Here is a 27515-nt window from a genome sequence, read left to right on the forward strand (position 1 = left end):
GTTCGGAAAATTAGGATTCAACGTTTTTCATAGTTGCTTTGCCTGCTACAAATAGGACGAATGTCCTCATGAACGACGAGGTGTACTTTAACTAGCTGGGAAGTGGTATGTCACGCGGTATGAGTTTGATGCTGGCTCTGGTGCTGGCGCTCAGAGCTACCTAAAGCGCTAGCCGCAGAGAAAACTGTTGAGGAAGATGCTGGCGTGGACAGCCATCAGGCCTTATACACTCTTGTGATAAGCTTTCTGCAAGAGCTTGGCAACCGCCAACAGAGATTTCGGCCGAAAGAAGTACGCCAAAGTGAGATTGGCGCCTTTTTTGGATGTGGCATATTCAGAGAAGGATTGAGTGCCCTAGGCAGCCTCTGCAATAACCCACGATGCGGTTGCAGCACCTGCCCTCCTCGAAGAACTGGCCATACCTTATAACACAACGGTTAGGAATCCCCCAACGCACCACAAATACTCATATAATGTATATGTGGTTCATCATGAAGCACCAAGCGCACAGAGGAGGCTGGATGGCCACATTGGATCAACAGCTCATCATCAGCATGAGCCAGGTCATAATATTCGCAGACGTAGAGGTGTTGCGTGTTAAATGATGCAGCACCTCCCTGCGTTTATACGCTAAATTGACCGTCACAGCATTCTGATTGCTGTTCACTGAAATCGCAAGATGGCGCATGTTTCCAGCTTCAAAATAGTGTTGATGAGCTGTCTTTCACTCCATTCTGCAAGAATCTGTAAACAATTAATTTTATCCAGATTTCAAGTGATTTGATCCACACGGATGTAACGTCAAAACCATAACTGTCAAACGTCAGCCCAAACTGACAACAGTAAGGTGGACAGCGCACTTAGAACGATCCTAAAGGCGCATTGACTGCCTTGTAGACGGTTCGTAAAGACATCATAGATTAGTGACCTGACCTGACCCGAGACGTTTTCTTCGTCAACATGCATTATGAGGGTGTCTGCTGGTGTGGTAGGATTGGTTGCGTTGAGTCGAATAGCATGCCGATTTATAAAAAAACTCATGTCATATTACAACTCGCCCCGAAGCGCCATTAACCCATTTTAAGGGCAGATGAATTATTAGTTTCGATAAAACACATGGTGCAAGAGCTTGCAGTATTTGACGTTTTTTTGCGTTCTGAAATCATTCAAAAAGTTTCATTTAGGGAAACAGCAATGTCAAGAGCACGACATGCACATGTGATGGTTAAGAAAACAAATAATCTACACAAGGCGTCGTCAACAAAAATACGACCCATCGAACAGCTGTAACAATCACTTAATGTATCAGGTGTCATCTCGTCTCGTAAAGATAGTGTGTCTCAGTGGAATTAATTGGCATTAACTCCGCCATCCCTAAGCGTTATTGGGTGTCACACCTGTATACAAAGGACCAGGGAGCAGCAAACCAATGCATGCCAATGGGATTATGCAAAGTCGGCACAAGAGTTCTCCTTGAAGTCTCGTGTAGCGAAAGGGGACAGGAAAGGCAATCACTGCACCCAATTTGCGAGGGTCAAAATAAGAAGAATGCTTACAATCATATGATGGTGATCTGATTTCGATCAGAGAAATTCAGCTATCGAAGCAACCATACTTTGTTCGTGCCGATACCTAGCCAATCAGCTTGTACGACTGAGCGGTTTGGAGCACGCGCGGAGGCGGGCCTTGGTGCAATTGAAGGCCGATGATGCTCATTTCATGCGCCAGTGCCAGTCCAACAGGTTTTCACTGTATGAAAGTGCCTTTAAAACAATTATTACCGAAATATGACGTTGCAACTTCTCAAACGATTCACCAACTAGCCGCGAATCAACGCGATCAACATTTGAGTAAAAAGAAGCCCACCTGCACTGCAAACGCACCTTTGACTCCTGGAAACCGAAATGGGGAATGGTTGGTTAGGGTGTGTGAGGATCTCTTCATCCACCAAGTTTTGAGTCTCTGGGTCATAAGTTCCGTGACTCGCAAATCCCCAAATCCTCTGCACGCGCACACAGCTCATATCTTGGCACGGATCACTTCAATCTTGTATGTGTAAGCAATCTTCTTGCCAAATGAGATACTCGCAGTGCTTAGAGCGTTAATCAGCTTCTAGGGCTTACTCAGAACGAGCGCACTGTTCACCACAAATTAAAGCTATCGGGTCGAAATACGGGTGTTCATCGACTGGCATGCATCCCCAATCGCGTATGCTAGATTTCACCTTCCTAGTAGATGTAGGGTGGCCACAGTGGCGGAGGGGTGGCAGTTGTGGGGTGGCCATAATGGCAGAGGGGTAATAGTTTTAGGGTGGCCACAATAGCGGAGGGGTACAGCTGTAGAGCGGCCACAATGGCGGGTGGGTTGCAGCTGTAGAGCGGCCAAAATAACGGAGATGTGGCAGCTGTAGCGCGACCATAATGGCGGAGGAGTGACAGCATTTGGTCGCGCCGCACGTGCGATGTGTAGCCCTTAGCGGCTGGATTTGGCCGAAGCCGGTCACTTGGTCAACTTCTGCATTAACCTATCACCGCATCAGACGGTGTCGTACGAATCTCTGCAATTTGGTTACAGAGAAAGGGAACACCAAGAGCAACTGCCTGGTGTCGTTGACTGTCATGAATTCAACCCGGTAGTGAATATTTAAACCTTCCGGCCAGTACGGGATCGCTAGTATCCGCCTAGAAACCGCCCCGTGTAACCTTTTTAAAACCGATCTCAAATAAAAAATAAAATAAAGATAATAATAAAACAAAAAATACAGCAAAGTGCTCCGGCCTAAGCCAAGGCTGATCGGGCCATGAAGATACGCCGACGCCGAAGATACGCCGACAGTGAGCCCGTCGCTCGCCGACCCCCAGCTTATATAACCAATATCCAGTACAAGTTACCGCGTTTTTCATAGCATTCTGGCCATAATTGCGACAACTGTAAATCATTGCAAATTCATCTATCATGTCGATCATAACTGTCAAGCCTGACCAGACTAGAAGCCAAGATCATAAATGCCACACACATATAGTATCGCTGACGACCCCATCGCCATTTGATGTCTATGGAAGATACCCTACGGGACGCCGAGCCGATGCTGCTACACATACGCTAATGGATGAGCCTGTTTAGCTAACACTTTCGGATAACCAACTTAGTTATGACTAACCTGCGGAAAATTGCATGAATTTGAGAAAGTCCTAATGCACAGAATTCCCACATAGAGTGTAGTATGATGATGTGCATGAGATCAGAAGTTGAGAATTGTGGAAAACTGTGGCGGCTATGTCAGCCGGCCGTGCCATTTATGCTATTTTGACATTGGCTCTCAGCTGTTGGATTTTCTTAGAATAACCAAGCTGGGTATGAATGGCCAACATAAATCGGTATTTCTCTGTTGGACGTTTTAGCTCCAGCGATATATATATATATATATATATATATATATATATATATATATATATATATATGGCAGCTATATCAGTTGACCTCGCCAGCTGACGTCTTCCCTACATGTCTAACAAGTCCGCTTTTTGGGCGTCTCCGGAATGGACACCAAACATTGGCTGCGCCGGCATTGTTTTGATCCGGTCCGCCGGCACCATCCTGCTCATAGGTAGCCACTTGTCAAGCAAGCCAGTTGTTAAATGGCCCGTAATGCCACATCAGCGAGCAGAGGTGCAGGTTCGCAAAATAGGCTTGCCAGCTGAGCAGGGGAAAATGGCAACACCTGCCCTCAAAATACACCTAAACGACTTTTTCCTCCGTGGTTGGCCTGCTTTGATCTCAGAGTTGGGGAACTGGATTTCCGCACCCCCAACTGAGCGGAAATGTACACTTCTGCCAATAACTCTCCGCCCGTCGCCTTGTCAGAACCGGCGGACTCTTGAACGCGTTGGTGAAAGCTGTTGCTATGGCTTCCGAAGGTGTCTGGCTTCACGAGCTTAGATTTTGGTGTCATCTTTACAACAACCCTTAACTTCCATGCCTTTGCCGCCTCTCGCGCCCCGCCGCACGGAGCGTGTGACTGGCTGCTAACTTATTTAAACCATTACCGTAGCGGTGCCACAATTACTGCGGCAGACAAGTTAAGTTGATTCTCGGACCAGATTTCACCCGAACGAGCGGCAGAATAATAGCACGCTCTGGCTAAAACACAGCATCATAAGTATCAGGCAGCACACACACGTATCAACATCGTGAACGCGTAGCAAAGCGATTGCACGCGGGAGAGGGGGGAGGGGGGAGGGAGGGGGGCAGCGCCAGGGACTGTTTGCTCCGGACCAGATAAACCGGACAGATTTCCAGTAAGTGCACCCTTAAACTATAAGAGCACTTAGCCGTCTGCTTATCAGTGAGGTAGTCTTTTCATAAATGCATCATAATGTACTTCACCATTGTCCTACGTCATGAGCCGCATGCCCGGCGCGGCGCCCGCCGTGGAGCCGCTGTATACGGTCGCCGCCTGAGATGCCGACCGCGCGATGACGTTTATTTGCGGCGCCAGTGTGGCCTTGCCAATTGGAAAGCCTTCTGCCGCCGGCGGGCGCACGCTCGGAAGCTCCGTAAATCCACCGCGCTGCCCCGTTCATCGATAACGGCGGCCGCAGCGAGCCCCACTCGTAAATAGCGGGAGCACCTGACGCCGGCTGGCCGGCGGCGAACTCGCCGCCGGCTGCGGCGGATCCGCCGCGCTCGACGCTGATTGGCTGGCGGGACGCGGCGCTGGCGGCTGTATAAAAACCATGAGCGGGAGGCTGCAGCTGCAACGGGACCAGTACCGCGCCATGCTGCAGGTAAGGGAGAAACATGCGCAGGCAGCTGCATTCATTGCAGAGCACGTGGCGCATCGGCATCAACCACGAACACCAGAGGCGAGTTGGGCACCAGCAAAAGTTACGGTGACAGCGCGTTGGAAGGCTGCTAACGGAGTAACTGGGGTAGGAAGCCGTGGCCCCACTTTTTACCATGTTTACTGACATTAACCGCATGGTGGCACATGATGAGAACTGGATACAAAATTGAATTTCATGTCCGCCCGATTTCTGAAATTTTCCTACGGCCCTGGCTGGTAATCTGCGCTCGAGAAGCAACGAAGAATGTGAAACACGAGTGCTAACTCGTGATGGATTTGGAACCAGCACAGGTCTTCATATGCTCGTCTCCTGCATGCCGTCGGACGAGTCGTTGTATTTATCTTTCCTTGGTTCCTTTTCAGTAGCGTTTCGTAATGCCAGCACTCCTTCCAGACATGTGGACACTGCAGGCCTGTGGTTCTCAAACCAAATCCCAGTTACCTTACTTTATCTATTTGCAAAGCAGAACATTGCGCTATGTTACATCAGCGCGTGCACTACAGACCATCAACGCATCCATTCCACAACTTGTGTGCCGCGTCCTCCCTCCGGCCCGCTGGTGGTGTGCCGCGTTCTTCTCTCCGACCTGCCAGTGGTGTGCCGCGTTTCTCCCTCCGACCCATCGCTGGTGTGCCGCGTTCTTCTCTCCGACCTGCCAGTGGTGTGCCGCGTTTCTCCCTCCGACCTACCGCTGGTGTGCCGCGTTCTTCTCTTCGACCTACCAGTGGTGTGCCGCGTTTCTCCCTCCGACCTACCGGTGGTGTGCCGCGTTTTTCTCTCCGCCCTGCTGGCGGTGTGCCGCGTTTGTTTCTCCAACCTACGGGTGGTGTGCCGCGCTCGTCTCTCCGACCTCCCGGCGATGTGCCGCGTTCCTCTTTCCGACCCACCGGTGGTGTGCCCTGTTCCTCTTTCCGACCTGCTGGCGGTGTGCCTCTGAGTGACTCGCGATGTTTTCGACAGCTACTACTTTGGATGACGGCGCTGGCGGCGGCTGTGGCCGCGCCGCTGGATGATGGTGTCGTCTTTACGGTGAGTGCCGTGATGACTGACGCAAGCGCGCGCTCTGACCGATTATTCGGCGCCGAACGAGGCAGACTGCCTGGTAATGGCTAAATTTCTCAAAATGACACAATATTTTCTATCCAATTTAACTATTTTTTCTTGCTGGCATTCCCGGCGTTAGTGTGCTGAACTGTGCACGATCGCCATCTCGCGGTATACAGTGGAGTGAAAACGCAACACTAAAAATTTAGAGCATTTCCAACATCTCCAGCTGTTATCCACGGCGAGCTCATCCCATCTCATCCAACCTTGCCCTTCTCGCGTGACGTCGCGGCCCGGGTTTGACGTCATTCGTGCACCTCCGCAGCCGTACCGGTACGAGTACAGCGTGGACGTGCCAGAGACCGGAGACCAGAAGTCGCACTATGAAGAGCGCGACGAGACCGCCGTGGTCGTTGGCAGCTTCCAGCTGGTCGACCCCAGGGGCGACCTGCGCAAGATCAGCTACCGCGTGGAGGGCGACAGCGGCTTCGTCATCACCGGCATGCAGGTGACGCCCGCCTTCGCGCCGCCACCGCCCGACCCCAGCTCCTACGCCGGCCGCCAGGCGGAGTCCGACGCGTCGCTTGCGGGAGTCGGCGGTGGAGCCGAGGGCGCCGCTGGAGGAGGAGAGGGTGTTGAAGACAATGGAGGAGGTGCTGGAAATGGTGACGGAAGCGGTGGAGGCGACGCGGACAGTGAAGGCACCGCAGGCAGTGAAGGCACCGCAGGCAGTGGAGGCGCCGGGGGTAGTGGAGGCGCCGGGGGTAGTGGAGGCACCGGGAGCAGTGGAGGCACCGCAGGCAGTGGAGGCACAGGAGGTAGTGGAGGCACCGGGGGTAGTGACGGAATCGGCGGTGGAGGAGGTTCTGCAGGCGATGGAACCGCGGGCGGGCTGGGAGGAACGGCTGGGACACCGGCAGAGACAAGCTCCTTGGAGGAGACGGGCTCGTCGGGAGACCAGCTGGGCACAGCGCAAGGGGAGGGCGAACTGCAACAAGACTCCGCCCAGTCTCAGGTAAGAACAACGATAGCTGTGTTTAACATGCGAACATAATGCCCGCCGCCTACATCTCGTTATTGTGATGAAAGGACTGCCTAGGATGATCAGCTTATGTGTTCCAACTACTGACATGTGATTTTTTCGGTAATGACAAGTGCCGCCGTGTCGACTTGAGGCTAAGGCAATTGAAACACTACGTAAAGCCGAGCTGAAGCCGCTTTCCAAATGACATTTGAGGACTGATTAGCTGACATAACATCAAATTTGGCAGAGAAAAGTAAGATTGGCGAATTGTGCCAACACAGAGTACAGTGTTGCGATTTGTACAAGACGTCGCCTGACCTTGTCAGGTGATGTTTTGGTTGCATTCATTTTTTGGCCAGCTTACGTTTACCGGGTGGTCATTTTGCAAAAATGTAGCTTACATCAAATAGCATTAAGCTGAGAAAGTTAAAAATGTACCAATTTATAAATAGAAAACGAGGCGTGACATGATCTTTATCAGAAATTAGTTTAGAGTTTCGGCAGCTATGACAGTTGACCGTGTCAGCTGAAGTTTTGTTTACATTTGGGCCACGGTTATTGTCGGGCATCTCCGGGAAAGAGGACCAAACATCAGCTGAACCGGCATTGTTTTGATCCAGACTGTCGGCGTCGCCCTATTTAAGGCAGTTAACATTTGAACAGTTAGCAGTGGTGGAGGGCATGCTCATGTGACTGTGGTACACCGCTATTGGATCCCTTGGGGCGTTCTTTGGCTAAATTCAGTTCGATAACTGATAATTGTTCAAATCGTTCATGCCGTCGCGTATCCGACATTTGCTGTGTTAGTTGAGCGAAGCACTGCTGGGTGTTGTGGGATTTCTAGACGCTTCTTCTCAGGAAACAAAGTGCATCTAAGTTGACTATTCCGAGCAGACGCACCAAAATGTGCTAGCCGTGTTGCAACCACCCACTTGACTATGTATCGTTGACTGCCGATCTCTATCGCGGCCGTCCTGTCCCAAGGCCAAGACCGGTCCATGCAGAGGGCTATATTTCGTCTTCTCTGCGTCACTCTGGGGACCAGCTGACCTCCGCCCCGCACCGGCCGATGTGTTACCGTCAGACGATAACCGTCCCGCGGTCTTGGACAGGGGGCCGCTAGCAGTGCCAGCCTCTTCAACTTCGAAGGCCCGGCCTACACGTACAGCATCGTGCGCACCCAGCCGAACCGCTTCGAGGTGAAGGAGAACGTCATCGGCCATGAGGTGGTGTTCGAGACGCACGGAGCCCGCACGCGGAGGTCGCTGGCGCTGGTCTTGTGGTCCCTTCTGAAGGAAGCGGAGCCTGCTCTGCTTCAGGGTCGAGATTAGGTCTGAAGTCATCAGGGGCCAGTCTGGGGGCAGTCTCGAGAGATCGGTGGCCAGTTTGGGTCAGGTGTGAGGTAACCAGAAGCAGGTTTCCGCCCATTAGGGCTGGTCAAAGGTCAATGCATGCGTCATCAGAACATAAGGCAAGGGCAGTGCATGACTCATGGGGAGAGGGGGTTATCTGGGGTTCAGCGCGAGTTCACCAGGGTACCCGGGACTCCCATGCCCAGTTACTCTGAGCTGGAGTCAGAGATCGAGATGAGTGGAGCGCGATGTTGGCACCTGCCATACGTTACCGCAACGGTGGGGTCCCTGTGCCAGCTTCGGGTCACGGATAGCCCCGCTTACGTTGACTTCTGAATGGACGTCTTCCGAACGGACGTCCTCTGAGCGGACGTCCTCTGGGCGGACGTCCTCTGGGCGGACGTCCTCTGAGCGGACGTCCTCTGAGCGGACGTCCTCTGAGCGGACGTCCTCTGAGCGGACGTCCTTTGAGCGGACGCCCTCGGAACGGACGTCTTCTGATTGGACGTCTTCTGGGCGGACGTCCTTTGCACGGACATCCTCTGAGCGGACGTCTTCTGAATGAACTCTTCTGATCGGACGTCATCTAAACGGGCATCTTCTGAACGGGCATGCGATTGTAAAGCCCAGAGAGAGCAAGAGACGCAGAATGGACAGCAGAGACAGCCGTGAGGTGGGCGTCTGCAACGCTCTGCCTGCAACTGCCAGCTCCACAATCAGCTGGCGTGTCCCTGCGGAGGTCAGCAGCGTGCGGGATGAGTCAGCGCCGGCGTCATTGTCACGGGGCGCCTGTGATAGACTGCAGCAGCGTCACTTTGACACGAGGCGCAGGTGTGGCGCGGCTCGTCTCAGTGATAGCGCTGCACATAAGTCAGTGAGTGGCACCAGACGTCCCGGCCGATCAGTCCGGGCGGCATTGGTGCGCGGCGAGCGCGCGGCCGGCGGTGCCCACGCCTGGCCAGGGGGTCTCCTGTACACGGCGTCCGCTTGTGAATGGCGGGCGTCTGTGTGCGGTCTCAAGCGTTGGATGATAGCGAGCGGTGTGATCAGTAGCATGTGATCAGTATCATGTAATCAGTATCATGTGACTGCTAAAGCAGATGGCGGATGCAAACATCCCAGCGTGTGTGAGTTTTTATCACTTTTGAGGTTGGACGTAACGCATAACTTTCCCAGCTGTTTGAGGTGCTGGAGACGTCGTCAAGGTGACTTTCATGCCCCAAATTTCTAGAATGAAAGGTTGCGATCAGAAGATATTTTTATTGTCATTTTCTGTCATGCGTGTGTCTTGAGAATGCAAACGCGAGAGCGCGGACTACCCTGTCGGTCCCAATTGGCACCATAATCCCATCCCTACTCGTACGTCGAATGTTGTCTTGATTGCGCTGTGTTTCTGCGTCTTTCTGCATTGAGAAACACCAGGGCTCAGTGTGACGGTTATATCACGAGCCGTGTGATACGTGTGTACCATAGTCGACTAAATGAGATGACCTTCCACGAGTTTGCAGACATTTCGAACCGCACTGGATGGGGCTGGTGGACTAAAAAGTTGTTTAATCATGCTGCTCACGGAATGCAGCGAGCATTGCAACAAAATAGTCTCCTTTCTTGACCCAGACGAGCGTAGCATAGCGGTGACGGCGTCACGTTTGTTTTTCTGAGCCAACGCCACCGTGATTCTATGGTTTTTATTACTGCAATATTCCGGTGTTTCGGCAATTTATGGGTTTTCCATAGAATACCGCTTCCTTTAGCGGACTTTGGCCACGTTTGCCTTCTGCGCGAGTGCTGATCATTTTACCGGGGGGTGTTGATTTTTCAATGATGGGGGGGGGGGGGGAGCGAGCCGAGGGCCCGATGGCCTACAATACCCCTCCCCACATTTTTTAACGTATTTAACCCACTCATTTTGCTTAAAGGTTATTGATACGCTAATTGTTTAAGCGTTGATACAAAACACTTAATTTAAACAGCATACCATTTATGCGGAGACGGACCCAGAGGAGTGTGTGGGCGCAGCGGGTATACTGAAGGTACGTACCCCTCCTGATCGGAAAGTAAAGACGCCCGACTAGAGGCCTCCTCAGGGCGCCGAGTGCGCTGTTCTCTGGCGGTTACGGGCGGCGGCACACATTTTTGGTAGTGGGGACGTGAGTGGGGGCTGGTTATGAATGGCCTAGGTCATCCCGCGCTCCGAGGCCTTTCAGCTTAGCCTCTCAAACCACTGCACGTCCTATGGTTTAGTGTGTTGCATCATTTACCTGCCCGGTGGGGCACCATGTCCATTTGACGTCGACAAAATGCGAACTCTATTACGAGGGGATGGATGTTCTTGTGCTGGTAGGTGCATTGCTCTATACAACAAACATAGGTCAAGGTTGGACATAACGGATAACCTTACCGGCTGTTTAACGTGCTAGAGACGTGGTCAAGGTCACTTTCATGCCCCAAATTTCCAGTTAGCAAGCTTGAATGTTTGTCTATGGGACGGTGAACATCCGACTACACTAACGGATCCAATTACGGGGCTTGAGGGTTACGCCAATTGGCCAAACTATGCAACCTTCTTCAATCTTTTTTTGCCCTTGGATATAGGCCACAGCGCCCCAATGCAATACAGTGTTGCCTTACAAAGTTGCAATTTTTGCGTGACTCGGGAGCGATGTGCCAGAATCTCGGCCTGAATTTGGCGCCGGACCACATTTTTTAGTTCAACTATATCATGGCGTCAACAATTGGTAACAACATAATCATGTATAGGATTGGAGATGGTCAAGGTCAAGGTGACTTTGACTTGACAAGGAGCTGAAAGCAGGCTGCATGAACTGTAAGCTGCAACATTGAAGTCCAGGACCCTGACAGCAGAATGCAAATAGACACCATTGTATTTCAGTAGAAAAGTGAAAGAGCTTTCAACAGCTCGCGTGCTGCTCTGTTGGATTAGTTTAGGTCGCGAAGGCATCAGGCGAAGACCATGTGATAAGGATAATCTCCAGCAAAGCGACACTCCCCCCCCTGCCTGAGACCCTAATGGGTGTTGTTTGCGTTGCTTTTTAAGCGTGTTTTTAGCCCCTAATGAGCACGGTGCTTTTACACGCGTCGGACGCACGGATGCAACGTTTCAAGACCGAAACCGCATACCTGTCCACATCATACTTTTGCGGAACGCGTCATATTTTTCGACAGTTTTCGCTGCTGGACACGGGATGTGCTTTCTGCTCCCACCTCCCGTCTGGTCACGGCAGACACTCCTTTTAAGAAGAGGAACCCAAAAATTTGGGCTGCATGTTCGAATTTCTAAAACGCAATTTATTTCTACTAGCTTCCCTGTCAGCTTTCGTGAATACTTAAATATTGCAGATATTTCGGTCAATCTGAGAAGACGTCCAAACCTTGGATACGGCTTACATTACGGCAAGCAAGCCTCCTAGGACCCGACTCTGAGCACCAAACGAGTATGCACTTCATGCCACACTTTCTGTCATGACATTACCTGCTTTAATAACACGTCTGACGTGAGTGGAAACAAATGCCCGTGCAAATAGACCACAACCATGCAATGGCCAGGGCGGACGAAACTAAACCGGGGCGGTCGGCCTCCTTTTGGCAATCGTACGGTGACGTCACCACGAGAATGTCCGAGGGCATTTACATGATGAAGGCATCACTGGCGGGTTTTTCAACTGTTGTTTTCAAGTACTTCTGAACCGTTCCTTCCTATGGCTTTAATCCACCAACGTTAGTATGTCTCCTGGCTATACCCGTCGTTAAAACCGTTGTAACTGGTCACATATTCTCACACCAGCCCGTATCATTGCACCATGTCTCGCATTCACAAAGAGGCTAACATTTAATCATATTATCATCTTGTCACCTGCTGTTTCGAACTCGGCGGTGCAGCTACAGTTTACCGTAACTGGTGGAACGTTTAAGCGCACGGTCAGGCCGGTGGACGGGTGATATTTGAGGACACAACTAGTAAGAAGGCGACGGGGGCTGTATTCAGTGCTGAAGGACACCAGAAATCGTCCTAGCCGGATGGATGGGAAGACAGATGCAGTCAGATTTCATATGATGCTGAGAATAGCAATGCCTGAACCACTTTTGAGCACATGCATGGGCTTAGAACTTGTATTTTCCAACACATGTTTAGGGTCCAAATGCCATTTTCGGGCCTATTTCCCCTGTGTGACGTCACAGACATGAAGTTAATATTCGGAAATGTTGGGTCAATGCAGCTGCATTCCCAATCTAAAGCATTAAGGTCACATCCGTAAAGGGTCTCAAACCCAGGCTAAAAGGAACAACCGGGCTTTTGCAAGTTATGTTTGCAAGAACATGAGGTCCTACAGAATCAAGTAGACTGGCTTTTCATCAGGGTCGATAAGAGTTCCCCCAAACTGGGGAGCCCATCATCAAGGCTTTGCTAATTTCTTTCCAATGAACTCCCATCGCGCTAATGTCGAACTTTCCAAAAGTTGGAGGATAAGCCCCTTGGTCCATCCTCACCACTGGTTCTCATGCTCCTGGTCTTTAGAAACCCGGTAATAATAAAACACATTTTGGCACAGCTGAAAACCTGTCGGCTGCTTATAATGCTGATAATCTTAGCACTGTTGGGACCCCATGAGATTGACTCGAGGAACCAGAAAGTGGTAGTAACACACTTCGAGGAAAAATTTCGATGTTGAACTGCACGCTTTCGTCGAATTTCTTTAGTGAGTACTGGTTGTTCCGATACAGGCTTTAATTTAGAGTGTTTTGAGCGGGGCTATCTTGCAAAGAATTAAAAATCGATTGAAAAAAGACAAGCATCGTTGGCCACAAGAGTTTGCCAGCTACACAGTACCCAGTGGGATGTGGGAGGCGGAGTAATTTGATTCTTGGACCTTCCCCAACCCCGGAAGCTGCCGACTTGTCAGCCGAGTCGGCCACGCAGAGTGTAATAGTCCAAACACGAGCTTTCGACGCCCAAAAAGGCCATGGATGAATGTATGCCCCTTCACACACGCGTGGGTCACGCGCCCTGGTCGAGTGGTCTGCCGTCCTGTGTCAACGCATCACCTGCGCCAAGTTACATCGGTACTGGAAATCTAGACATTTATTCCAACCATTTTGCGTCTCATCGATAACTTACTTCTCAGACATTATCTGTAGTGTCTCATTGACCCTTACGTTTCCAAATCGATATCGGTCGAGTTCATATATTTGCGCATTCTGTCCCTCTCCCTACAAATGATGAAAATGGACCATAGCCAAGCTTCAACAAACATGAGCGCTGTGAAGTAACACCGTCAGCTCCGCGAGAACACCGTCAGCTCCGCGAGAACACCGTAAGCCCCACGAGAACACCGGCAGCCCCGCGAGAACACTGGCAGCTCCGCGAGAGGCCTAGGAAAATAGTGAGCCAGCAAGCGAGCCCTAGCCCTCAGTGTGCCCCAGACCGCAAAACAAAGTCGATAAGCAAGTTGTCTTACTCACTCAAATCGTGACTTATTATGAAGCCGACCATGACAATATCTAAGGTAGAGATGGTGAGCACTGTAATAAGAAGGCAGCTCAAATGTGTAGTAACGATGGCGGTGTGCGGGCTAACACAGCATCAACAATGAACTGAGAAGCGTTTATTCACAAGTGTAGCATCAGTTTTCAAAAGCATTAAAGCCGTAGCATGTACAAATATCCCGCAGTCACGGCCTCTGAAAGAGGCGGCACCTAACATCACCACACCGCGCGCTCTACAACCGGTGCCTACTGCTGGGACGGAACAGTCTCTTCTGCTACCTGGTTGGGATTTCATATCCTGTAAAACTCAGTCACGAAAAATACCCTTTAGGTTAGGAGCCTGGTTTAAAAAAGAAAGGCGTTCAGCTCCTGGTACTTGGGCATCATGAGTTCAAAGTTTTTGTACCGAGTTAACGCCCTTCAATATACCAGTAAGCGCTGGCTGAACGACTAGCGTCGTTTAACCAGCATGTCCTGGCATATTGAAGGCCAGTGAACCCAACGTATAAGAGCTTTGAGCTGAAAACTAGGCACCACCTGTCACAAGCATTTGCCAGTGACGCTTTGGAAGCCACCGACACTGTGGCCTGTCTCCCGCACTTCGCTACCAGTGACGCCAGACGACAGGCTTCCGGGCGGCGAGCGCAAACCGGTCCCTTGAGGGCATCGGCGCAGCTCGGTAACAGACCGCCACCTCCAGCCCGGTCACGAGACGAGACTGTTGTAAGCAGCTTGGCGTCAGCGGACCCCTGCCTCCAGCGCGACCCGGTCCCCCGACGACGCCCCCGCAGTACGGTCACACAAGACCGCCGCCTCCAGCACAGCTCAGCCGTCAGATCATGAAGATGAAGGAAACACTTGGTAAGATTGAAGTCCGTGAAGATTTGATAAGACTTGGGGTAGCTTGTGCGATCTCCAATGCCTTTGGTAAGCGAATAGTATGTACATGAGATGCCAAAGTGCCAGCGGTCATGGCAGATGTCGGATGATGGGCGACAAGCATCGAACTCTCGCAGCTACGTTTCTTGAATATAGGTGGATACAGTGATTGTGCCTAAGGCACCCACGGCGTATGAGAGACGCTGCGTATTTTGGCTAAAACGCTGCGCCATCCAATAAAGTATTCATGGTACCTGTTTTAGTATGTTGGAAGGAAATGAGTGTGTGCTAAGTTACGTTCCATTGCCGATTTACATTGATTTTTTACTGCGTAAGACGTAACCTCACGCAGCTGTGCGATGCACGATTACGACTTAATATTGATTTCATATTTTTCCAGCATGAGCAAAACGAGATATGGTATTGTCTAGCATTTTGGCAATAGTATTCACAAATGACGCGAAAGTTCCATTCCTCCGGATGAAAGAATTGCTACTGCAGACAGTGCACAGTCGCACGTGGATTATACTACAAGCACGGCTGGTAATCTAGCAGGAAATGATGGTCGCATTGGAGATCATTGGAGGAGATTGGCGCCTGAAGTATCATACATGAGATACTTATCATAGTATAGTACTTATCTTATCATAGTATCATACTTATCATAGTATCATACAAGATGGTTATTCTATTTATTCAGAAGGTGTACTAGATGAGCGTCGTCCCACGCTTGTAAACTGGGTGCCGCTGAAACTTTCTAGTGGCATGTAGGCGGATGTGGCGCATAACCTGGAGTATGAAAATGTTAGATAATGTGCTCTTGGCTTCAGGGTATTGAAACCAGACGCGATTTTGGCTCCTGCGTTGTGGCGATGCGTATGGAATATCGCCAAAATAAGTGTGATATGATTAAAAGCATGCTGCGTTTGGTTTGCTCTGATCTTCATGCAACATTGCATTCCTAACGGGCAACAAGCTGTGTGGGGTAACTTGTCAACCACTGGTTTATGACAACTTATTGTACATTTTCGCCAATGGGAATCAACACCTTTCTTAAATTTCAGGTCCTCGGGGAAACCAACTTTACGGCTCTAATTTTTAGAAGGTTTTGATGCAGAAGTGCATTGGACGGATTCATGCGATTCAATTTTCCTGATAAGGCGATAAGGCGTTCGGATTAGATCACGAAACCTCGGAAACAGTGACCTATGCCAGGAGCATTCTGGTAAGGTTGTATACTAATGGCATTGAGCCACTGTAATGGCCGAAACAAACTTGCGATATTGCTGTTATTATTATTTTGGTTATTTTAGGGGAATGTACCTAGGAGGGTTTACTCGCGTATTTAGTGTTATCTACTTAAGTTGCCTGGTTTGCTATAAATGCAAGAATTTTAGGCTGCTTTTCATATCCTAAAAAATGAAAAGGTCACCAAAGAATTTTGTGAGATAAGATAATTGACCAACAAATGATTCTTGACATCGTAGGGAACGATTTCGTATCAGCCCAGAAATAGCAAGTAAAACAGAACACAGCATAGGTGCGTTGGTCGCCCCCAACGCCGGCCGCGACATGGCGCTGACCCCGAGGCAGCAGCTATTGTGAACGTTAAGGTGACTAGCATAAGACGTTGGAGGGTTGTAGGGTTGGAGGGTTGACATTGGTGGTCGCCAGCAAAACTTTGTGACGAAATGGGCAAAGTGAGTCCCTTAAACAGTTCCATGGTGGCCATGGCTCCGCAAGCCGTTGGACTACACTAAAGGAAAAAGGGTTATGCGTTTTCGAAAAAAAACTGCGAAGTATGTTGTGGCTCAACACAAACAAAACTCAATAGCGGAGGGCAAGAGCCTGCTGCTTTAAAATTTGGCTTGTGTTGGACTGACAAACTCTCGCCGTTTGCCACAGCCTACTCGTTGGCACTGGGCTCTCAATCGTGACTTCTAGATAAATCCATTGCAAGCGTTGTGTGGCACTTCAGATGCATGGTGCTTCACTGCTTTACTCCTGCCCGACAAACGCGTCTGGTAACCTCCTGCCCCTGAATCAAAACTGTTCAGGGATGCCTCCCACAAACCCACGGCTTCCTGACCGCCATTACTAGCCGCAGCGGTTGCTGTCACATCTCGAACGTGTCCACACCCTCCTGATGACCTGTTCTCCATAAAATAATAATTTGAAACAATTGAGTACCACATAGATGGCACATGAGGAGTTAGTGTAGTTAATGATGTCCTATCAGACGAAAGTCCATTGAACAATACTGGTGATTCAATCAAGCAGGAAACATAGAACTGACGTACCACATTGTTTATGTTTGGTTTGGTCGTACTCTTCTTCAAACGCCCAATGTCCTTCTAATTTTTCATAGCATGCCTAACAATGTTACATCTGTCAGACAGATAGCGCAATAATGATGCCTATGGCAGGCATCTGTGCCGCCTTAACACGCGCTCGGGTGGGGGATCAAATTGACCACTCCGGAGGTGTTTTCGGAATGGTTTCCGAACGACGCGGTGAGCCACGCCCAATTTTGTAAAGCTATAGAATTGAATAGCGGGTCGTTTGATATCAAAACTTCAGTTTTTCCTTGTAAGGTCACTGACCTATGACAGATCAAAGCCAGGCCATGGTTTCAGCGAAGACAATTTCTAGGGAATCGTACTATCTGATCCCACAACAAAGTGTTAGACAAAGCCATACATTTCTGAGATACTTTTTTATGCAACGCAACAATTGAATGAACAAATTACCTTACCTAGGGACAGGTGTAAAGGTCAGACCAAGGCCAAAACCCACCTGTTTTATTACTCAATGGCTTGCTGTTTGGGGTAGCTCCTGGTACTCATTTCGATTTTATAAATAACAGGAACCGCATTATACACCCTCCGTGGCCTTCTTAAAGGTCAGAATAGGTCACCGACCTAACATGACCAAGATCAACATTTTGTTTTAAGGAGCACACTGTCTAGCGTAATCTTTGTCGCTTATTCAAATGCAAAACACAAAGCAGTCTTGTATTGTTTTGATCAGCGTGACCTTCGGAAGGTCAAACAAGGTCACCGACCTTAAATGAGCATGTGGCCTTTTGCTTCGAACATTTATCTAGGTTCTAGGGGCCCTTCGGAGAACAACCTGAAGTTTGACCTTATTTGACCTTATTTGACCCAAAGATCATGACCCAGGAATCCCATAATTTTACAAAAGTGATCTTTTCAAGTACAGGTTAATATATCCTGTGAATCTAGTGTCTCTAGCTCTCTTAGTTCTTGAGATCTCAGGGACTAAATTGCCCCCCACATGAGCGGAGGGTATCCAAACGGCCATTCAGCCGCGTGTTAAGCTTTCATTCCGACAGCGTCCTAGCGGTAATTTTACGAAAATTTCATGATACCTTTGGCAAGTGGCTGATGAACTAAGCAAGTCAGCATGCATGTTTGAGACAGTACAAAAGTAAGCTGAACGCAAAGTAGGCGTAAAAAGGTTTTGGGGTGATAATATTACTCCTTGAACAGTGGAGGGCATCAGCCCCTTGGGCCCTCCCCCTCCTGTTCCTGTGCCCATGCACAAAAGTACTTTAAAACAAATAAGCTGTGAGCAAGCGGGAGTTGCTCACATTGCTGGTACCCACTTGAAACGTGTGGAAGGCTTGGCTTCACTGCCTCCGCCCCCGTTCCTACGCCTATGATGGTGCCAAGGACTGTCCTGCTTCTCTGGGCGTTGTAAATAAACTGTCGACGTAAGCCAGATTGCTTGCTTACTATCTCCTTCCCATGCAAAATCTTGATACATCGGTCGCCGCCAATTGGCACCACATACATTTCGACGGGCTCGATTATAAATGCTAACGATGGACTCAAGTTGTAGATTACCTTAGTTAACGCTCTATACTTCAATACGGCACGGAGGACACTGTCATTGTCTGCGCCACAGCAGCTTGAGTCCTGGATCTGGTATAAATCTGCGACACCGCTGGTTTGCTTTGCTGTCTATTGGTTTATCCAGGCGGCAATCAGAGCTTTATTGGTGACATAACCTGCAGGCGGAGTTTTACTACATCTCAGAGACAAAATGGGTTGGACCACCAGAAATCTTGTCATTTTCCAGGATAATTTTCATTTCCATTTGTATGTTTGCCTGTCATATTGTTAAAGTCATATAAATTCGCAATTTCCTTTGATGCTTTCGGATGCAAATTGTTAGCTTGAAAACAACTCAAGTTGCGTCATCACTTGACTCGTCCGCACGGTCACAGCACAGTCCTGGCCGTCCACCAGCGGTCCGGGGTCGCCGGCGGGGCCGACTCGGGGTCGGCCTCGTGTCGGCTCCCGTTTTGCAGCCTTGTGTCGCTCGTTCGGCGGCCGACCCCCCGCCGTGTCGCCGCTCGCTCGTCCGTGACGTCACGGCTCTGATGCTGATTTAGCGCCGGGTCAGCCGGTGGTTTACAGCTGGCCGGCCGGCGGCGGCCGCGGGCGGCCGGGCAGCGGGGGTCAGCCGGGTCATCGGCAGCCCTGAATGATCACGGTGGGCGGGCTGCCGTCCTGACCAGGCCGCTGGAGAATTAGCGGAGAGGTCAGGAGCTGGGAGCACGTCAGGTGGTCTGAGAGGCGTGCGCTGATGTGCGTCAGGTGGTCTGAGAGGCATGCGCTGATGTGCGTCAGGTGGTCTGAGAGGCACGCGCTGATGTGCGTCGGGTAGTCTGAGAGGTATGCGCTGATGTCGCCCGCCATTCAAGTGTTGTATTAACGCTGGCTGCCTTGCAACATGGGACTGAATTTCCAGGTGTCGACCTCGAGCTCTCAGTCATCGATAGGGCCTATGTTGCAGGCCATGCTTCATTCACTATCTTTGGGCACAAATAACCAGTAAAGTTGGCGCGCCCTTAGAACCCAATAACAACAATAACAACAAATTCTCACTCTTAGCCGGCCTTGCGTCACGTTGTCTTCAACAATGTATAACGAACGAAAATTGTCTTTTCCTGTCGGGACTATAGCAAAATATTGCGGAACACGTTAGATATTAGACTTATGGCACCAGTGCAGGCACGCAGCCAAAAATGTCCTCGTGGGGAGGGGAAAATGTAAAATGTTCCAGAAATCCTGCGAATTGGGATCAAATTCCTGAGAAATCGCCGCATATCTCGTATATACATCCTCCTCAATCGTCTCTGGTGCCTCTGCCCTTCTCCAGCTAGGTCATGAGTCCCACCTTACGCTACGTCTGTGCATCTGTATACCAATCCACACCTCTGTGCTGCTAGATATGCAGGGACGCGCCCAGAGAAGGGTGGCACCAACAAACAAGCACAAGACCTGCGGGACCAGAAATCTGTTCACAGATTCCTGTCGAAGACGGTGCATTGCTGATTGTTGGCCGCCTATCATCTGTCGGACTGTTCTTCGAGTACGGCTATTTTCAAAAATAAATAATCCAAGCATCATTGAGAAGAGGTGCCACGAAAGCACATAACTAAACAATGTGTATCAATGGGCACCCGGCGTCTCGCCGCGGTCACACCCTAAGTCTCGCTGCGACGTAAGCGCCGATAACGCTCTCGTTGCGACGCAAACGGAGCTTGTGGATGGGCCTGAGTAGGTCCCTATGTACCCGGCGCCACATAAGCTGTCATTTGTCTTCCGGAATGAAAGTGTGTATAGTGTATATACTCTCATGTGAACCGCACGGTGTGCTGTAATGCACTGTGCTATACTGGTGCACGATGTGCACGCATTGCACATACGCACACGCACACAAGCTTAACGCCATTGCAAGTCACCGCAAAATAGAAAAACGCCTGTTTATCAGAAATCTCGGCTGTGGACATACCATACAAGTCTGTGTGGTGCTCTGATTCTGACCCCGTGATGTGTTGTTACAGAATGATTTACACGACGTCTAAGCATCACAGACGGTTTAGTTGATGTAACAGTAACATATATATTCATATATTGCTATATATATATATATATATATATATATATATTATAGACTTATTCATCGTAGAAAAACCAGGGGAATGGAGAGATGGATACGTTGATGTGTTGGCAGCATGCCTTTATCAAAACGAGTAACATAGTGCACATACACACACAACTGACGTCCCGTATGCAAGCTGCGATGCAACATACTTCATGCATCCTAAAACATGCTTTCGTAGTTTGACTACTGTTATTCGTTTAGATAGAGGCATGTTGCCGAAATATCAGTGCATCTATCTACCCATTCTCCCGGTTTTCCCACGAACAATAACGCTACTACTACTGTCTTATCTATATGCATAATGTTCCTTGCAAATGCACTTAACAGGTTACATGAAGATGGCATGATTGTCCGTTCTTTCATCCTCGTTTGGTGTATTCAGTATGCACACAAAGTTTCAGTCAGCTCATCCCCCGACTGTCGTCAAGTGTCACCGTCAGCTCATCCCCCGACTGTCGTCAAGTGTCACCGTCAGCTCATCCCCCGACTGTCGTCAAGTGTCACCGTCAGCTCATCCCCGACCCCGCAGTGTCACCGTCAGTCATCCCGAGCGTCAAGTGTCACCGTCAGCTCATCCCCCGACGTCGTCGTCACCGTAGCCCGACCGTCGTCAAGTGTCACCGCTCATCCCCGCCGCCAAGGTCACGTCTCCCCCGACCGTCGTCAAGTGTCACCGTCAGCGTCCCCACTGTCCATGTCACCGTCAGTCATCCACGACCGCCGTCACCGTCACCGTCACTCATCCCCGACCATCGTCAAGTGTCCGTCGTCATCCCGACCCCGTCAGTGTTACGTCAGCTCATCCCCGACTGTCGTCAAGTGTCACCGTCAGCTCATCCCCCGACTGTCGTCAAGTGTCACCGCCAGCTCATCCCCCGACCGTCGTCAAGTGTCAGCGTCAGCGCCTGACGACAGCTTGACGATTAACTGGCCGAAGCGCTGTGTGCATACGTATGCACCAGCCTGGTAACGACAGCCCGAGCAGCTGGATTCCAGGCGTGAGACGCCGCAGAGCTGTCCCACCCGCCCCGAACAGCTTGTGCGGTAGGTGTGACGTCAGAGGGACGGGCCGTCGAGTCCCACTGTCCAAGGTCCGTCATTCACCGGCAGATGCCATCCAGAGGTATTACCTGTGACGTCACAGGTGGCTTCGTCACCGGTGGATTTCTTCCAGGTTGAAGGGACTTCACCACTATAGAGCCTCTCTTTGAGATTCAAGATGTTTTTTGGCTCGTGATCTTATTGTGATGCCTCCTGTTTGGCTACGCAAATGTTTGTGACAACAGGCCTCACGGTCTCCAACTCTGGCCTCCACCTGTGCTCGTATGCCGCACCTACCAGTGACGTCACAGGAGCTGCGAAGATCGTGGCGGCGCTGGAGGTCGGCGGCGACCCTCTAACTGGCAGACGGGTGGACACGTGTCGCAGCCCACCTGATGCATGATGCCTGGGCCGACCCCGCCGCCACGTGACCCGACTGCCCGATCGGCCGCCTGGTATGGGCGGCGGGGGCCGGCCGGACAAAACGGCCAAAAAGCTTCGGCGAATGGGCGTTGGCGAGCATGTGTTCACGGCGATAAAGCGTGCACTGGGCTGCCCGCAGAGTGTAAACTTTTGGACGTGGGCACATGTGCCATTTCCTGATATGTGCTGGAGCTGTTTGTCCACCATTTGCGGGCCTGCGAAACGGAGAGGACCACCTTTGTACTGTGAATTGGGACGTCGAACTCTGCCCATTTTCTCGTATATCTAAAAATGGATCAGCTGAGCCTCGCCGTGCAGCTGGTGATTTCAGCTGACGATGTGGCGGCACATGCAGGTGGAGGGACCCCCTAACGCTACAAGTGGCTGGCTTGTTGAAGGGTCCACGTCCAAGCTGAATCGATGTCTAGGAGGTTTTGCCCAGCCGTTACGAAGGGGCGTGGAGATTACATCCCGCGGTTGTCATAGCATTACAGGCCAACATTCCGCTGTTATCATTGATTGCGAGGTGCTGGAAGCTGTACATGCGTTGCCTAAGGGAGTGCAAGCGCTTTTGCGCAGGCAGCCGCTTTCTCACGTATTATCTGCTTTCCGGTTAGGCTTGACCAGGCGGATGCGCTCCGGTGTTTTAGCATAACGAAAAACCGTTACTGTTTTTAAACCTCTTCTCCGAATTCGGACGCCAATCCGCTCCAGTGATTGGTCAGAGGAAGATGTGTCGTCACAGTTTGGAACCCCGTGAAACATTGCTTGTCATGGTCATTAACCTCACACCATCGGGGAAAAAGCTCACACTAAACGCTGTTTTCGCCTCGGAAACACCAGCGTTCTAAGAGGTATCTAGCTGATTTAGAATGCAAAATTCTGGATAACCTCAAAGTCGACACCGACAAGGATCATCAGAACTCAGCTGTTGCTCTTCACACCGTCGCCACTTTATATTTGAGGTGCCCATTTCGTGTTGATGGCTTACCGGGCGCAGCGATGTGATGCTGTTTCTTGGCCGCACAAATGAAAATTATAAATGTCAGGTTTGGAATGAAACACCAGTGTAGGCGATAAGCATCGAGGATCTGCCAACAGCTGCATTAAGTGCTGGGCCAGATATGAGATCAACAATTGGATGATGTTTCCTGGATGTTATTTAAGGCAGTACGATAGAAATTATTACTCTGTCAGTGATCTGTGTGCTACCTGGCGTCAACCATGATTTTGGTTAGGTGTTTAATGCCAAAGGAGGTGCCAGGAATATTTAAAACGACTGAACGCTACTTTAGCCATCTTGGTAATAAGGTTTCATTTTCGAATATACTGAATATTATAAAACAGCAGAGCTGTTCACTGGGCGCGAGTAACGGCCCGTTTGATATGGGGCGGGACGCTGCTGACTCCGGACCTGCCTGGCCTTGTACCCGCAGGTGGGCGTCGTCCCACTCGTCAACGGCGTTACAATCTCAGAGCCGCCACACCTGTCCGCGGCTACGGGCCGAGCTGCCGGTGATCGTGAGCCACGGTAGGTCGTCCGCCAGGCTTCATGTTCCTGGCGCTGGTCGTGGCGCCGTCCGGCTCACCCCGCGCGGTGAGAACTTGGTGAGAACGCGGTGAGAAGCTGCTCTTCGATCCCGAAGTGGTGTCCTTTTGGTATCGCCGCCAGCAAGAGCTACCACTGGCCGAGCTGCCGACCGGTCTGCCCGCCAACCCTCTGACCGAGCTGCTATTTACTCGCCGGTCACACTGCTGTTGGTTCGAGCCCCCCCCCCCCCCTCCCCCCGCACTGCCCCCCTACCCTGCCTTAGCCTGCTACAAGTAGCAAATTGTTGACATGTGGGCAAAACTGTTATACATCCAGCAGCAGCGCGGGCGTTTATAAACCTAGGCTCACCTGTAAGCTATAACATGTTACTGAATCCTGGAAAACGTTTCCAGCGAATTCATTGTCATGCCCATGGTTCCACGTCATACACGAATGGTAGAGAACCACAGTACTGCCTAGGCACCCAGAAGCACGATGAACGCCGCAAGCCCTTATGAATAGCCCGTTGTGGCTTCATGTTGACTTCACAGTCGGCCGAATAGGAACAAACAATACAAGTGAAGTGGTTTGAATGCATGCGCCCAGGAACTTAGTTTCTAAATAGATGCAACCTAATTGGAACACATTCTGGCAACACTACGTCTACCTTGTTTAAAAAATGTTCGAGGATGAAGTGTAATTTCCATTAGTCAGTTTTCGACAACGACTTTGCATTTATCACGGCGCTTCTCGCCACACATTTTGTTTCTAAAACTCGGTGGTGAATAACTGCTTCCCGACAGCGAATGATTTTCGCGAGGACTAATTTTTCGCTCCTAGCTCGGGGAGAAAATCTGAAGAAAACACATCCGTTGGCGATATGTTTTAAACTTGCCTCTGATCGCCAGATTGCATAATGATGTTTCATGTTGTCGTGATGTAAAAACTGCTCAATTCGACCGGCGGCGGGGTAAGGGAGAGACTAAAGCCCCATGAGCCTCCTCCCTAAGCTCACCGCTGATGGAGTGATGCAAAGCGCTTCTTCAAATCGAGATGGCGGTGTAAAGGCGGCGCAGGTCCCTGCAGAAGACTGTAGGTGGCAACATCAGGCCTTTATAGTGAGCCATAGGTTACATCAAATGCAGAGGATGTCGTTTTCTGTGGCTTGAAAAACGTAGGAAAACCCATACGCTTCGACGGAGAAACAGATTAGAAAGACCCGAGCTTTACGAGGCCAAAAGGCTTTATTTAATTTTGTGATGCTGCATTTGAGCTGCTTTTGAAAGAGGTGGGTGATATCTAAAGTTTTAGGTACGAGTTAAGGTAAGAGGCCCCCGCATCTGCTTAGGAGGCTCCTCCAACTGCTTGCCAGATCTGCCTTAGGAAGATCTGTGGCGCCGCCCCTGATCAAAACACGTTAACACTCCTTGGGCCGCTCCGTTTAGGCCAGCATCAATCTTTATTCCGTCACCACCGCCAAGACAATAATATATGACACCTCAAAATGATTTCTGGCGGCCACCATCGGCCTGGCAATCTAGACAGGCGCTGCGGGGCGCCTTGAGCGGTGTCCTGTTCGCGCGCCAGCCGGTCATGTGTCACGTGATGTCAGAGGCGGACATCGCCGGGGCGCGCGCTGCGGGGATCGGGACCTGCGGTCTCTGACGGACCCAGACCGGGTCCGTCGCTGCCGGGAGTGGGACCTGCGGTCTCTGGCGGACCCAGACCGGGTCCGTCGCTGCTGGGAGTGGGACCTTGCGGTCTCTGACGGACCCAGACCGGGTCCGTCGCTGCTGGGAGTGAAACCTGCGGTCTCTGACGGACCCAGACCGGGTCCATCGCTGCGGGGATCGGGACCTACGGTCTCTGACGGACCCAGACCGGGCCCGTCGCTGCTGGGAGTGAAACCTGTGGTCTCTGACGGACCCAGACCGGGTCCATCGCTGCTGGGCGTGGGACTTGCGGTCTCTGACGGACCCAGACCGGGTCCGTCGCTGCCGGGAGTGGGACCTGCGGTCTCTGGCGGACCCAGACCGGGTCCGTCGCTGCTGGGAGTGGGACCTGCGGCCTCCGACGGACCCAGACCGAGTTAAGCTCGCTCGCACTAGTAGTCACGTCCTTGATGGTAGTGACCCATCAAGCCAGCTGTACGAGCAGCCAGCTGTGGCTTGAATGGCAAAACAGCGTGTCCTTTCATTGCACGTGCATGCCCATCGATTAACTGAACGTGGGCTTCGCCTTTGGCAAATCGAACTCATCGAACACCTCAATCATCCCGATATATTCATCTGTCAGCTGCTTGACCAGCAAAGCTGTAGGACCGGACTTGGATTCAGGAGGACCAGATTTGCTTCTGCACGATGTCACATCGAATTTATGGTTTGTCCTGTGAAACAAAACACCGCCACAATTTGCATAGCTTACCAAGTAGATAATAATTTGCACCCGGATGTCGATGGTATTCACGTTCCTGGGTGATAAAGAAGCAACTGACGACAGAAATCTCTGCTGATAATGACAACTTATTTATGATGTGACTAAGAATAACGGCTACGTATCGAACAATGGCAACTAGAAATGAAGTCGCTGTGGAACGTTCAAATTACTGCTTTTAATGTCAATGTTTATTATCATCCAATTCAGTTACGGATGGACGTCCGCCCATCCGTGTCTGTCTGTATGTCTGTCTGTGCCTGTCTGTCTGTCTGTTTATTTAACTCTCTCTCTCTCCTCTCTATCCGTAACCTCTTTCTCTCATCTTCTCAATCTCGACTCGAGAGAGAGAGAGGACTACTGAGGAGGAGTAGAGCGAGATCTCCTCCCTGCCTTCGTCTCTCTCGTCTCTCTCTCCTCCTCTCTGTCTTCTCTCTCTCTTCTCTAGCTCTCTATCGCTCTTTCTCTCTCCTCCGCTCGCTCTCTCTCTTTCTCTCTCTCACAACTATCGTTGCCTCTTCTAATCAGCGCAGCTTTACGTGCCTGCTAGTGCTGTTGCGCTGCAAGCCGCTGTAAAAGGCCAGCGCCTTCTCCACTAGTCAGTACAACTCCGCGTGTCCGTGCCGCCTTAAGTACGTCGAATCTAATGCGTCTAGCTGATGCACTCAAGCTCCGTCACGCGACGCGGCCATGTACACGCCTACACAGGGCTTCCCCAATGACGCGTGAGCGTAAGTGGCAGGTGAAGCACCCGTCACACCCGTCACACTAAACACGCAAGGTACCCGTCTTACTAAGCCGCCCACGTCGCGCCAAAACTACGTTGCCACCAACAAACGATGAGGTGAATGCACGGGGCGCGTGAGCAAAGGTGACAAACACGGCAACCTTCTCAGCAAATCGCTCATGTCGCGCCATAGCTGCGTTGCCACCAACGAACGGTGAGGGGGATTTACGGAACGCGTGAAACCAGCGAGTTGGGCACATCCGGTGCCAAAGGGCCACGCTTTACAATCACTGAAAGTTTCGTAAGTTGTTAAGCGCAATTGCGGGGAACATTATTCACATAAATACGACAGCAGTAATAGCCTTCTTCCCCAGAAAAAACGGAAAACGGAGATATAAATGCGTTGATATTTCGGTGACATGACTTTATTGAAGCAATAGCAGAAGACATTAAACACTTTATTCCGTCACGTGACTGGGCTGTGTGGTGCAGGACTACGAGCTGCACCGAATGGTCTTGAAGATGGCTATTTTAATTCAAAACCCATACAAATTTAGAACTCGGTCTTTATGGCGGCTGCAGACGCTTCGATGACAAATTCCAGGCCGCCTCTCCGCCAAACACAAGCCACCAATCACACGCGTTCTCCGCCAATCAACAGCCAGAACTAGTACTGGGCCCGATGCAACCCGCAAATCACATCCCGCAAATTTGAGTCGCCGGCGAACTG

General features: G+C 50.7%; 1 protein-coding gene across 1 annotated transcript; it reads left to right on the plus strand.

Annotated features, from left to right (window-relative positions):
* Nucleotides 1-5810: 5810 nt before the first annotated feature.
* On the plus strand, nucleotides 5811-8602 carry LOC119090568 (PE-PGRS family protein PE_PGRS26). Its single transcript, XM_037213394.1, has 3 exons — nucleotides 5811-5876; nucleotides 6217-6906; nucleotides 8028-8602. Exons 1-3 carry the CDS (start codon nucleotides 5820-5822, stop codon nucleotides 8244-8246), a joined length of 966 nt encoding a protein of 321 aa, XP_037069289.1. The 5' UTR covers nucleotides 5811-5819; the 3' UTR covers nucleotides 8247-8602.
* Nucleotides 8603-27515: the final 18913 nt, after the last annotated feature.

Source organism: Pollicipes pollicipes, unplaced genomic scaffold (assembly GCF_011947565.3).
Source record: "Pollicipes pollicipes isolate AB1234 unplaced genomic scaffold, Ppol_2.1 Scaffold_3087;HRSCAF=3621_pilon_pilon_pilon, whole genome shotgun sequence".
Lineage (NCBI taxonomy): Eukaryota > Metazoa > Arthropoda > Thecostraca > Pollicipedomorpha > Pollicipedidae > Pollicipes > Pollicipes pollicipes.